Source organism: Microtus pennsylvanicus, chromosome 16 (assembly GCF_037038515.1).
Source record: "Microtus pennsylvanicus isolate mMicPen1 chromosome 16, mMicPen1.hap1, whole genome shotgun sequence".
NCBI classification, from domain to species: Eukaryota; Metazoa; Chordata; class Mammalia; order Rodentia; family Cricetidae; genus Microtus; species Microtus pennsylvanicus.
Window position 1 is genome coordinate 46,767,722 of NC_134594.1, and position 14,536 is coordinate 46,782,257.

At 46.8% G+C, this 14,536-nt stretch overlaps 1 protein-coding gene across 6 annotated transcripts in view; it reads right to left on the reverse strand.

Moving 5' to 3' along the window:
- Positions 1-11,562: 11,562 nt before the first annotated feature.
- Tmem131l (transmembrane 131 like) overlaps positions 11,563-14,536 on the reverse strand; it is a 116,553-nt gene continuing 113,579 nt past the window's right edge. For 3 of the 6 annotated variants that reach the window (XM_075950373.1, XM_075950372.1, XM_075950378.1), the window contains 3 exons: positions 14,297-14,388; positions 13,001-13,140; positions 11,563-12,486 (listed from right to left, as the gene is read on the reverse strand). In XM_075950373.1, coding sequence (XP_075806488.1) covers positions 12,214-12,486; positions 13,001-13,140; positions 14,297-14,388 — 505 coding nt within the window. In that variant the 3' untranslated portion in view covers positions 11,563-12,213. The remainder of the gene's footprint in view (positions 12,487-13,000; positions 13,141-14,296; positions 14,389-14,536) is intronic. The other 3 variants (XM_075950377.1, XM_075950376.1, XM_075950375.1) reach the window with 2 other exon arrangements.

Consider the following 14,536-nt stretch of genomic DNA (forward strand, 5'->3'; position numbering starts at 1 on the left):
CGGAGGTGTCTATACAGTGTGCCATGATCAATCAGGGTCGTTTCCATCTTTTTCAACATTTTAAACACTGCTTGGTTGCTATTTAATAATTATATGTTTTTATGGTGCACAGCATGGTGTTTCTATGCATGGATGCTGTGTGTACTGATCAAATCGGTATAATAGCATTTTTGTCTTATCTCTGTTTGGAGTCTTTCAGCTCATCCCTTCCCATTACCATAAAACGTTTAGTAGGTTACTGTGAAGGATTCCCTCACCCCTGTATTATGCTTCAACACCTAGAACTTAACACGCATGTCTGTGTCCAGGCTACACACACACACACACACACACACACACACACACACACACACACACCTCTGACACCAGGACTCATTCTGCTACCTACTCTCATCTGCTTTGTATCCTTGTTGACTATGCTAGGTACCCTCTGAAGCGGCTTTTGGCGAGCCCCATTCTTGTTCTTCTTCACATGTCATTGTAGAGACCAACTCCTGTCTTCATGAACCCTAGGATGCAGGCAAAGGACAGAACAGAACAGGACCTTGATAACCTGGCTGTGATCACCTGGCCGAGGAGAAGACAACCTTAATGACTAACATAAACTCTTATGTCACACAGCACACAGTAAATGTGTGTGTGTGTGTGGTGTGTGCCTATATGCGTATATATGTTAAAGAGGCCACAGCAGAGTGCAGAAGGCTTCAGAAGTGGCTGAGTGAGTCAGTACTGAGGAGATGCAGACCAAAGCAGGGAGGGAGCACCAGGAGTCAAGACAAGAGGGAGAATTCAGAGTCCGTCCCCAAGGCTAAAGGTTGACAAGGGCTCCAAGAGCAGGAAACAGAGGGCTCGGGACCACGTCCTAGACCTGTCTTTTCACCAAGTCAGGTGAAAAGTGGACAGAAAAGTAGTCAATGGTGGAGGGCCTGATCTGAAGCTCCAGGGACAGCTGAGAGTCCTGCTTGACCGTCTTTGACACAAACACCAGGTATCTGCTGATAGATTGGGGTGGAACCATGACATCAGGGTATTGGGTGTCCATCACTTTATGAAACCCTGGCGAGGGAATCGCGGCCTTTCCTCTGTCTGCTGTGCCTGATATTGGGGACCCACGTGTTCTCCCAGTTTCAAGTCACCACAATAAATTTATAGGGTGTCTTCTTTCTACTGCCAGGAATAAGTCACTCATCAGTCTGTGCCAGATAAGAAGTTCCTGACTGTGGAGTTGCTGGGTCCACCCAAGTTGCTACAGTCCTGCCCTTTTTTAAAAAACAGAACCAAAGGCTGCTTATAAAATGGGATCACTCAAGGCAAGGCATGGCCTGTAAAACCCATTTTCATACAAGATGGGGTTGTCTAGAGCATGCACACACTTGCGTGTGTGCACACATATGTGCGCTCTCTCTCACACAACAACGGGAAAGAGGCACACCCTGCACAGCTGCAAGATTACATATATGTCAACAATGAGTCACATCACATCCTAAGACTGTAACGGAGGACTACCACGACAGCTCAGTGACACACACTTGCCACCAAGCTTAACAGAGTGAGCTCCATCCATGGAATCCCCCTGGTGGACAGAGAGAATCACCTCCAGTGTGTTGTCCTCTGACCCCTGAACAAACACTGTGGCATGCGTGCAACCCCTTCTCCCCCTGAGACATATTCAAAATATGAAATTTTAAAAATGAAGATCTTAACAGGGCTGGACAATTCTGTCTCCTAGTGACTTGACAGAATAGCTGTGTGATCACAGGGCAGTGCAGCCGCTCATGCAGTGAGGACCAGTCCCCCCTCATTCCCCCCCCCACAGTGCTAAGAAGCCCCGCGTGTGCAGCTGCGCACAGCTCACAACACTCACGATGAAGAAACGACTTTGCTACAGATGAGTTAGAGGTCATTATCAACACAGCATGCCATGGGCGCACCAGCCGCACCCTCACGCATCTGGTGTTTACTGGGTCTCTTGATTGATTATTGTATAAGTGCCTTATAGCAACAGTCTTTCTCAGGTTACAACCCTGCTGTTGACTGATGCGTGGCTGGTCACCAAATGCTATGTGCTTTAGAGTGGTTATTTTACAAAGGAGTTTAGCATTTTTCGGTGACTTCCGTTCAGTCATTGTGACTCCACGTGCTGGGCTTGAACCTGTCTGGACCCAGCTCTGTGTGACTGTATTGTTGAAGGACTTTTTCCCATCCTGAGATGTTGGCGGAAAGGTCACATTTTACTTCGCTGTTGTAGAGTGTTTGATCCCAGGGTTGCAGTGGCCGGTCTGTTCCTTCTGTCGTTTTAGGCTTTTTAAATTGTTAAAGTATTAGAGCTAATGTGGGCAGCATGCATGCAGAGGTCAGAGTTAGCTCTCTCTTCCCCCAGTATGTGGGTTCTGGGGACTAAATTCAGCTCACCATATTTGCATGTGAAGCATCTCTACCAACTGAGCCACCCTGCCAGCAACATTTCACCACCGTGAGAAGAATGTGCTCAGATGAAGTCTCACAGGGCTCATGTGAAGGTGTGTTTGCTGTTTTTTTAATTATTTTTATTTTTTTTAACTTCTAAAAGATTTCCTTTGCCAATAACTGGTCCATGGGGCTGGGGAAACAGCTCAGAGGGTAAAGTGCAGGATCTGAGTTCAGATGATGTGGGAGTGATTTCTTATTAATAAAGAAACTGCCTAGACCCATTTGATAGGCCAACCCTTAGGTAGGCGGAGTAAACAGAATGGAATGCTGGGAGAAAGAAGCTGAGTGAAAGAGTCGCCATGGTTCTCCCACTCCAGTCAGACGCAGGTTAAGATCATCCCTGGTAAGCCAGCTTATGGGCTACACAGATTAATAGAAATGGGTTAGATCAATATGTAAAAGCTAGCCAATAAGAAACTGAAACTAATGGGTCAGGCAGTGTTTAAAAGAATACAGTTTCCGTGTAATTATTTCGGGTAAAGCTAGCCGTTCAGGCGGCCGGGTGCGGGGACTCAGCCCGCTGCTCCTACTACTACAGAGTGGCGCCCAGACGTGATGGCCTAAATCCACTTAAAAACCTGAGAGGGCTTTAAAAAGGTGAGAGAGAATTTAACACAGTTCTTTTGTGGCTTGTGGGTGGTGTGCTGCAGAGAGAATTTCCTGACTCAGCATCCGCAACAGGAAAAAAGCTGCAGTTTTAAACCGCTGCTTTCTGGGCTGTGCTGCCATTGCGATCTCTGTCTGGCCCCTGTGGGAGACAGAGCTTTTGAATGGAGCATTTGGAGTAAAGCTCTATGGCTTGGTTGATGGCAATGTGGACTGCTGTGTGCCTGGAACTATGTGTGGCTCAGGGGCACCAAATGGCTCTGAGGCAGGAGCTGCTCAGCTCCGCCATGCTGAACTGTGCTGGTCTCCGGTAGGAACTACCGTAATTACCATAAAAACAGCGCAGTTAAGGTTTAGACTGGGCAGGAAACAGGCTGTACCTTATTACCGTATTACCTGTACATGGTGCAACTTAAGTTTTTAAGAACTGCTTAACATTTTAAGAAATGCTCCTGGATAGTAAAAAAATGTTACAGATTCACAATAAAACAGATTCAGACATAAAAGACCATACTGTTGGATGAATGTACGTAGGCTTGAGAGAGAGAAGAAAAAGAATATAGAGAATAAAGTTAATGGTTAAAAAAAAAAGGTAAAGTCTTTAAAGAGACAGAGTACAGATAGTTAAGAGATTAAAAGAAATAAAGAAAAATAAGCCATGTAAAAATGGAAAATTCACAGAGAGTCTGGATTATGTACATTGTGCTTTCTTTAAAATTTTTTACTCTAAAGGAGCTAAGTACAGAGAGACATTTCATTACATGGGCTGCCAAGCTAAACCAGAATGGATATAAGGGTATTACGATTTCAAAATTTGGGTCTAAGAATATGATGCTTTGGAGAGGGTCTTCTTTTGTTTTCACAGAGGACCAGACCCTGTGGATTTCTTCTATTACAATTTGGTATGATAGACCACGCCCTCCTGAAAGGTTGTTGTGACATCTTCAAAAAATTGCTTCGCTCAACTGCCAACTGAGATGAAACTAGCACACAGGTTATACCATGAAAGACCTAATTAACGACGCCCCCATTCAGCAGGAAGCAGTTTGGAGAGAAAAAACTGCGCCCATATTCCCAAAAATTGTTTATAGATGTTCTTTTACATTTAAAGGGGGATATGATATAGGTATGAATAATTTGCATTGGTATGGATTTTAAGGTCAATTTTGTTATATGTATATGTATTTTTGATCTTGAATAAGGTGTGATTGTGTAGTTCATTTTTAAAATGTAATGTATAATTAGGAAATATAGGTTGTTGATGGATAATCATAAATAATAGTCAAGTTTGTAGTCATGTTACTTAGATTTTCTAGATATATAGAGATATATTTCAGATAGGCATTCTTCATATCTCTCAAAGGCTACAGAATATGGCATTTAAAATATTTTAATAACTTAGGACTTTTCATGACAATGAGACATGTCTGCTCCTGGCAGCACCAATCTACTTCGAGAGGAAGATGGGCATCGAAGAGGATCCTTATGGAGTTTGATAGCCATTTGGGCAAGAAACTGCTCTTGCCTGGACTGTTGCATAAAATGGACACAGAGAACCCGCAGAGAGAGGACTGCTGAACTTGCCTAAAGGTGAGACTGTCTTTTGGGGTTCATGACTCATGAAAGAGTCTGCGAGACATTCTGCAGGACACAGCAGATAGTGACTGAACTGTCTTTGAAATTGCCTGCTTCATGGAAATGTCTGCTGGATACTATGGGCCTGAAGGCTGAAGATGGATGCCCCAATGGTACAGAGGAACTTTGGGTGACTGTACAGGCAGCGAGATGTCTCTGTCATTTTCTTGTTTACTTAGGTAATATTATATCCTTCTGGAGTCTTTGATGGAGTTGAAGAATGGATAGGTAGTTATAGTTTTCCATTGTTATGATAAAAGATAAAATAGATTTAATATTGTAACTGTGATTCTTGCTTAATAACTGTTTTGCTATATGTAATTTTATTATGTTAAAGTTAAAGCCTTTCTTTTTTGTTTAAACAGAAAAAGGGGAAATGATGTGGGAGTGATTTCTTATTAATAAAGAAACTGCCTAGACCCATTTGATAGGCCAACCCTTAGGTAGGCGGAGTAAACAGAATGGAATGCTGGGAGAAAGAAGCTGAGTGAAAGAGTCGCCATGGTTCTCCCACTCCAGTCAGACGCAGGTTAAGATCATCCCTGGTAAGCCAGCTTATGGGCTACACAGATTAATAGAAATGGGTTAGATCAATATGTAAAAGCTAGCCAATAAGAAACTGAAACTAATGGGTCAGGCAGTGTTTAAAAGAATACAGTTTCCGTGTAATTATTTCGGGTAAAGCTAGCCGTTCAGGCGGCCGGGTGCGGGGACTCAGCCCGCTGCTCCTACTACTACATTCAGATCCCCAGGACCCACGTAAATGTCAGGCAGATGTGGCAGCCTGCCTGCAATCTCAGTGCTTGGGAGGCTGGGATGAGGGATCCCTACAAGTTGGATAGACTAGCCCAATCAGTGAGCTCTAGGCTCAGCTGAGAGAGCCTGCCTCAGCCCAATCAGTGAGCTCTAGGTTCAGCTGAGAGAGCCTGCCTCAGTAAATAACTGGAAAGCAACTGAGATTGAAGAAGTTACCCATCTCACGTTCTGACCTCCTCAGATATATGTGTATACTTGCATGCACACATAGCCACACCCAGGTAAACATGTACTTACACAAGCACACATACTACACCCATTGACACATGCAAGTTGTGTGAAGATGTTAAAACAATAGGCTGGAATCCAAGTATATTTTGTTTTATTAGATCTTATTCCAACAGAAGCTTTGAACTGTTCAAATGTCAGAGGGCTGGGGATAAAGCTCGTCAGGAGAGCTTGCCTAGCACGTACAGAGCCTTGGGTTCAACTTCCAGCACTGCAAAGTAAACATTCCAATGTCTGGGTCACAAAAAAACAACTTTGGATATAGAACTGGAGTCTGCACGAGAACCATGGAAGATGCATTTGACAAAGCGGTTTTCTCCAGGCGCATCCTCTTGACCGCACGAGTTGTGTATGAGGACTGTCCTCTGTTTAGAGACCTTGCTGTGTGCCCTTCATCCCAGCCATGTCATTACCACATACCTCAGTTTATGGGACTTCACTGGGGGCCGTATTCCAAAGCTGCACTTTTCCCTGGGCCTTCAAATCGTGCACTTTACAGCCTGAAGCAAACTTTATGAGGACTTTAAAATTTGTTTTTAAGATACTTTTCACCATTGTTAAATAAAATTCCCCTAAGATTTAATTAAAGGTTTCGGGGAACAGAGGGGGTAGGAGCCGTAAACATGCTCATAATAGAGATGGCTTTCCCATAAAGGAGGGAGAAAAACCCCAAACAAGCAGGAATCTCCTGGAATTCTGCTCACAGCGGCACTGCGACCTCTACGTACAGTACCGTGCGGAGCCGCTTGCCTGCCCCCAGCATTGCCTGTGACGTTCTCTTACAACTGCTCTGTTGGTGGTGGTTTGTTTTGTTTTTGGTTTCTGGGATACAAGTTTACTACCTAGCCCAAGCTGGCCTTGAATTTATAATTCTCCTGCCTCAATCTCTTGAGTGCTGGAAATACAGAGGAATGCCACCATGCCTAGCTTTCACAGTAAATTCTAGAGATTTCCTGGTATAGTAGACGTCCGGTTATCCTCAAGAGGTATAGTTTAAGAAAAAAGCTCATGTGTGGTGTGTGTAGTATGTGTGTAGTGTGTGATGTATGGTGTGTGTGTGGTGTGGTGTGTTTGTGTGTGTAGTATGTGTGTAGTGTGTGTAGTATGTGTGTAGTGTGTGATGTATGGTATGTGTGTGTGGTGTGGTGTGTTTGTGTGTGTGTGTGTGGTGTGGTGTGTTTGTGTGTGTAGTATGTGTGTAGTGTGTGTGGTATGTGTGTGTGTGGTGTGGTGTGTTTGTGTGTGTAGTATGTGTGTAGCGTGTGATGTATGGTGTGTGTGTGGTGTGTTTGTGTGTGTAGTGTGTGTGGTATGTGTGTGTGTGGTGTGAGTGTGTGGTGTGGTGTGTTTGTGTGTGTAGTATGTGTGTGTAGTGTGTGATGTATGGTGTGTGTGTAGTGTGTGTGTAGTGTGTGTGGTATGTGTGTGTGTGGTGTGAGTGTGTATGCACATGCTATGGCATATGTGTGGAGGTCAGAGAACAACTTCGGGACTTCGGGAATTCAGTTCTCTCTCTTCCTTGCTGAGGCAGTGCCATCGTCTTTGTGTTTCTGCTGCTTCCCTGTGACTTGGCCACTGTGAACTTCTGGCTGATTCCCCCGTCTCCGCCCCCATCTTGCTGTAGGGATTACAGATGTCCAATACCACATCCTACTTATACATTTTTACTATGTTTATTTGCGTGTGTATGTGTGTTCAAGGCACATGTGTGGAGGTCAGAGGATAACCTGCAGGACTTGACTCTTCCCAGACGTGGCCTTACTCACCGAGACATCATCACAGAGGCCCACATCCTAATTTTTATGTGACTTCGAGGGATCAACCTCGGGTCACCAGGCTTGCAGGGCAAGCACGTCTACCCACTGAGCTGCTAGCCTCTCTCAAGGGATCCATTCTGACACCCCATACACGCTGGAAGTGGCAGGGCACCGAAACACACACAGTTCCCCTTACCGCGCTGCTGCGCTGCATCAGCACCTGAGCCGCTGCTCCGTCCACCCTCTGGACCCTGTGACATCCTGCATCACGACTCCTCCTGATTCAGGTAGAATCCGCGTGTTGCGTGGGAGAACAGGCAAGTCCCACATTTGTATTACAGGAGTGGCATGGCCTGACTGAACATGCCAGACGTGGTCTCGTTTTCCCGTCTGCTAAACTATTACCTCATGAGCAGAGTGGAACAATCTCCAGAAGGTTTCATCTTACCATTTACAACCACAAAATGACTATGACCTTTTACTACAGACCTGGTGGTCTGTAACACTTCTGCCCAGAGTCAGACATCGGCTGATCAGAACGGCCACGCTCCAGTCCCTCATCTGCAGGGCAAGAACCAAAAGGTAGGCAGATCCCGTATAAAACCAGCCACACCCCACCGTCTAGAGGTGGCCGATTCTTCTCCACTGCCCTGGTGCTGCTCCCCTGCTGTGTAGCCAACAAACTTGGCTTTTCCTCTTCTGTTCTGACCTGAATGAATCCATTCACTGCCCACGTGTGGATGCACCATAGAATGATGTGGAGACATTCAGTCTGATAACCAGGTATGCTTGCTAATGGTGGTAGACCAGATGCCCCGGGCAACAGGATAATTCCTATTCCCAGCAGGACAGAGGGGAAAGGCATCAGAGTTCATTATGTTACTCAGAACAGTATGAAGTATTCTGGAATTTTCCACTGAATAGTCCTGACCACAGTTGACCCCCAGTTTACGGAAAACACAGACTGTGAGATTGCGAATAAGGGAGACCAGTGTCCCTGGCAGAGCATGGTTCTCCACTGTGGGATGTGACCCCTTTGGGGATCACATATCAGACATTTATATTATGATTCACAGCAGTAGCAAATTACAGTTATAAGGAATAAGAAAATAATCTTACGGTTGGGGGGTGGTCCACACTCTTGTAGCATTTGACATAGGCAGAAGGATGACCCAGAGAGTTGTTCACTCTACCTGGATCCTATGACTTTGTATAGAAAAGACCAAGTTAAACTAAGAACCTTGAGCTTGGATGATCCAGGAGACCCACTCCAGTACAGGGTCCTCAAGCAGGAGAACCTTGCCTGCCTGTGGTCAGAGTAACAGGTGTAGCCATAGAAGCAGAGATAGACAGAGGCTCCTCTGAGGCGCTGAAGACAGGTCCACCGCTTTTCTAATCCATAGCAGCAAAGTCCAAATTCCTCCAAACAAGATACAGCCCATCACAGTAAGCCCCACTCCCGGTACCATCTTTTCTTAGTTAAGGCTTCTAGTGCTGTGAAGAAACACCATGGCCATGGCAACTCTCCTAAGGAAAACATTTAACTGAGGGGGCTCGCTAACAGCCTCAGAGGTTCAGTCCTTTATCATCACAGCAGCGAGCATGGCAGATGCGGTGCTGGAGAAGTAGCTGAGACTGAGAGGCCTACCTCTCGCAGGCAACAGGAAATGACTGAGCAAGAGAGACCTTAAAGCCCGCCCCCACAATGACATACTTCCTCCAACAAGGCCACGCCTCCTAGTAGTGCCACCCCTAATGAGCACATGGGGCCAATTACTTTCAAACCATGACAGTGATCACAACAATCACTTACAGGTGTACCTATCAGCTTTCTCTTAGTTGATTCCAGATACTGTCACATTGATAAGCAAGATTACACCCCCCCCCCCAGTCTTCCTGAAGACCTGCCAAGGTTTAGAATGAACAAGATCCTGCTAGACACATGGGAGTACATTAACAAAATTCTGCTAGACAACATGGGTATACTTTGACAAGATTCTGCTAGACACCACGGGTATACATTAACAAGATCCTGCTAGACACCACGGGTATACATTACCTGCTGCTGTTTTTCCCTCATCACATACTGTTTTTGTTTTCATACCTTCTATTCAGGAAAACTAAAGAAAAGCAATTAGCATTTAACAGGCCATACTACTCTGGTTATACAAAAAACATAGCTAAAAATAGTTGGAAAAGATTAGTTCTTTTTCAAGTTTAAGAATATTTTTATATAATATTTCCTTAATTTTTTTTTGTGTGTGTGCTTGCTTGCTTCTCATGTTTTGGACAAAGAATATAGAACACAGTTTAGTTGGAAAGTACAAAAAGAGAATTAACTATATTTAATTAATAGTGGTGACCTAGAAAGACTTTGGGGATTGTGAATGTTTTATTATCCCTGTTTTCAAACGGAGTAAACAGACGACGGAAAGTCTGGAAATACTGAGTGGACCCTGAAGGACACAGGAAGCCTTCATAATGAAGTTCTGAGTGGCCGCTGTCCCCGTTTTACAGAGGAAGACGTGGTACAGAGAGGTCACAGGTGAGCGGCAGGCAGGAAGGCAGGGAGAAGGCAGGCCAGGTCCTCCTGCCCACCCTCCTGCTGCTGTCACTGGGGCTACTTCGCTTGACCACAGCAGCCCCTTCTGGATGATCTTCAAACAGATTAACACTGGTTCCTTCCTGCACTTGAGGAAAACCCATCCTTCTATATCCTTCTGCTGTGACCCCCTAGACCAGTAAGCCCAGCTACCCCAGTGCCCTGCCTCTGTTTTCGCTGTTTCCACTGCGAACCTGTGCCCACTGACCATGGCACACCGGCTTTCTTGGGGTCTAAAGTTTTTACCTCAAATGCACCCGGGAGACTTTCCCTGATGACTTCAAAGTGGCCACTGCCCAATGCTCCCATGCCAACACATGCCCTACAGACCCTCAGATCGCTGTCTCAATCCTTGAGTGTTTTCGGCCCTGTTCTGCTTCTGGGAGGTAGCAGTACTGCAGGAAGGCATCTTATTCTTTGCAAGTTCAGCCTGTCTGTGGTGTCCACAGCCCCAGAGACAGCTCCCAGCCCTAAGAAGCTGCTGGAAAAAAAATGAAAAGTAACTTCCAATTTATTTTAGTCTTAAGGTTAAAGATCCAATAAAAGTGAAGTTTTTATTTTGCACATATAATAGAACAAAAAAAAAGTTCCGTGTTTTCTCAGTTTCCTGGTGGGGAATTAAGATGATGAACACATAAAACTGAATCAGAGAAGCAGTCCTGGGCAGCACAAACATCTAACGTCTCATACTCTAGAAGCCAGTGTGGACCTGATGCTGGAATTGCTTTGGGGCTCTTCTTCCACCCCAAAATGTTTCCACTGTGGTAGATATACATAACATAACGTTCCCTACTTTTAACCAATTTAACTGTGTTTAATTCATGGGCATTATCTGTACAGAAACTGTCATCCCAAACAGGAACTGTATCATTCACACGCTCCCCGCCTTCCTCTCAGCCAAGGAGCAACGGTTCTGCTGCCGATCCCTCTGGCCATCCCTGGCCCCTCAGGGGCACACCTGGCCAGCACTTACCTGGCCTATTCCGCTCAGCATAACGCTTTCAAAGCTCACCCTTGCAGCATACACTGATGCCACTCCTAGCTAAGACAGGAAGTAGTCTGTGTCTTGAATGTACCATGGTTTATTGCTGCCCATAAACATGTGTGCTGTTTCTACTTGGTGGTTTTTTTTTCTTTTTTTGTGACTAATGCCAGGGACACGGGTATTAAGGTATCAAAGTCCTTGTCACTCATTCTCTAGAAGCAAAATTAAACATAAGAATAAATGAACAGTATTCGGCCCTGGAGGATCCTAACGCGGCGACCAGAGGACTCCCCAGAACTCCAAGCCCAGAAGGCTTTGTCTCCCCAAAAGGAGAGCATGTACGCCATCTGTCTCCCTTCGGGGCTCCCTACCCAACCCCAGTAACGGGAACTCACTGCAGACGAACAAGGACAGCCCCTCACTCACAAGCCACTCCAACCTGAATCTCCAACAAAGACAAAGTAAATATAAAAATAAGCTTTTATTCAAAATTGAAAATGTTTCCAAAGTTTACACATACTGCCACTTCCGAGGAGGCTTCTGGCACCAGTGAAAAGCAGAGAAGCTGCTTTGTCAACAGCGCCCACTCCCCTGGGCACCAGTGCTGAGGGACGCCCACTTCCCGGACGTCCTAGCAAGGGCCAGGGCAGGTGACACCACAGGACAACAGAAAACAGCACCTTCCCTGAAACACCTCCACCAGGGCAGGGACTTGCTTCTGGGGGGCCTTTCTTCCAGCCTTCATCTTACTGGCTTCAGGGACAGCCTACAAGGTCCTCCTTGAGAGCAGTGACCACCAGAGACATTGCTGGACTAAGTCAAATTTTCTGCAGTGTCCCCAGGGGTCTGACGCTTGGACAGAAGTCACAGCCGCTCCCCGGCCCCTTCCTGCACGGTGGAAGCTTTGATCCCGGGATGCCAAGTCCCTGGGGCTCATTTGTGAAGGGTTAAAAAAACAAGCACCCAGATTTAAAAAAACAAAAACAAACAAACATTTATTTTTTTTTATATAAAAGTGCCAAAATATCCACCAATGTCGTACTCTATCTCAACAACCAGTTTACTAGGCATCAAAACGCAAGGCCCTTTATTCGCACCGCCCAGAGCCGACTCCCTCACGCGTTTCCGCAGTAGCTGGAGTCCCGGGACAGGGGGAAGCTGGCGCTGCGATTTGCCGTGCTAGTCCAGATGTCCAGGTTCATGTAGGCACGGAACGGGTTAAACCCCGGGTAGTACTCCTTGCACATGACCTGGTTTTCCATGTGGGTCGAATGTTCCGTGGTGGGGCTGATGGGACAGCAACTTTCATACACGTCGCTTTGTGGAGCCCAGATGGAACCAAAGAGTCCAGACATGGGAGACAAACTTCGCGTGCTGGTGAGGTAGGACTGAAGTGGAAATGAGAAAGGGGAAAAAAAGAGCAAAAGGGTTAAAAATCAAGAAGGGGATTTCAAGGTATAACATGGAGACAGCCCAGACACCCAGGGGATGCAGCCGTGTCCTGTCTACCCCGTTACCCCAGAGCTGTGCAAGTGTCCCAAACATTCTGGGTTGTCCTAGGAGGCTATGACATTTTCACGTACTTGATTAAGTCTACTTTCAATCCACAGGGCTCAGCCATGCCCTTCATGTGAAAAAAAAATGTGGGGGTGGACATGAGAAGGAAAAGTTGGGCAGTCCTGACTGACCCGTGGGACTCCTGTGTCACCTCCAGCCCAGCTGTGGCAGACTCACTTCCTGCCCGGCCTGCAGGCCCCCACCATCTGTCTACACGGATGCTTCATGATGCTGCCACTGCTCTTGTGTGTGAACCCCACCAGCTCTGCCTGAGGCGAACTCACTGCTGGAAGGAGCAAGGAGCAAGAGTAGGGAAGGGAAAAGAGAGGGGAGAGCGGCACTCACCGGAGAGTTGACGAAACTGGTGTGCTCCCAGGCAGTGGGGTCGCCGGCTGGGGAGTTCCAGGTAGAGTGAGTGCTGTGGCCAACGAAGTCGGTCTGAACTTTGGAGGGGCAGGGGAAGCCATTGGTGTAATTCATGTTTTCTGTGAGGAGGGGAGGAGGAATGCGTTCACAAAGCGCTGAGCTATCACTCCCGGATGGAACACTTTCTGGGATTTACTACACGGGAGTCCCGTGTGCGTCCCCACCGGTTAAGACACACCACCTGGTTGGGCTAAGGTGTCTGTACTGGCTCATTTCATGGGATATTTCTAATGTGCAAAATTTACCGAGAAGTGAACAGTCCAAAATCTTTACCCACCCTTAATGCCCCCAAGACGTGCAGTGCGGGTCATGGAGTCCCAGCCCACTCTGTTCATCACCTGCCCCTCCAACTTCAGCCACCAGCATGTGTACCACACAGCCCCCGGTAAAGTCACTGTAAACCAAGTACTTCCAGATATCACCAAGGAAATCCTAGGGAGAAAGTTATCCAAGCGCCCCCTTATGGCGTGCCTGTAGTGACACATGTGTCAGAACCGAGAACAGGGATGCAGGACTTCCTTAGTCCTTGCTGGGCAAGGCAGTATCAGCAGAACTCCTGGTCCAACTGTTTCCTTCAGTTTCCAGGTGATCATGGAAATCCCCTGACTCTTAGGTTACTGACTGTGGCATACGATTTGAGGCTGAGCATCTCTTAAGTATCCACTATTCCTGCTCCTGGCCCCTTTCCCTCCTCCTGCTGGGCTTCCCACACCACTGGGGTAGAGCAAGGGCATGCTGAAGAAAGGAGTCTGTACCCCATAGAAGACTTGCCAGCTGAAGACTGCCCAGCTGCCCGACACACAAACCACCCTGTTAGGGCTACAGAGACAGAAACGGCTAAGTTTTACCTAATTAACAGGACCAAGTGGGGTACGATTACACATGGAAGCCCCAGGTACCAGAATGAGGGCTGCTGGGGAGGGGGGTCATTCAAAATCGCCTCTTTCAGCGTGCACAAGTGGACCCAAGCAGCAGCCTCCTAAAGGATTGGCTCCTTCATGGTGAGCTGCTACGGTAAGTGCCCACCCCGTGCCTTGACTCTGACTCTGGGAAGGAAGGATCACCCCGTCTGCTCATTGTAGGGTAAGCACACACCTCTTGCCCTGACTCTGGGAAGGAAGGATCACCCCGTCTGCTCATTGTAGGGTAAGCACACACCTCTTGCCCTGACTCTGGGAAGGAAGGAGTGCTGCTGGCACTGGTCGGGTGCTTTACCTTCTGGAAACGCATTGTAGTCGTTCAGTTCCAGCGGGCAGTACAAGTTGGGAAACTGGCCCTCACAGGATGCGCTCCAATCAATGAAACTGCTACAACAAACAAACACAAACAAGGTCTTATTTCAAAACCAGGGACCAAGAGATCAGGTAAAGACAGAGGCAGTAGCTCTGCTGCCCTACGCTTTCCTCTGGCTTATCTTCCTGCCAATGCCGGTCCACCTTCAGGATAGTGGGCTGG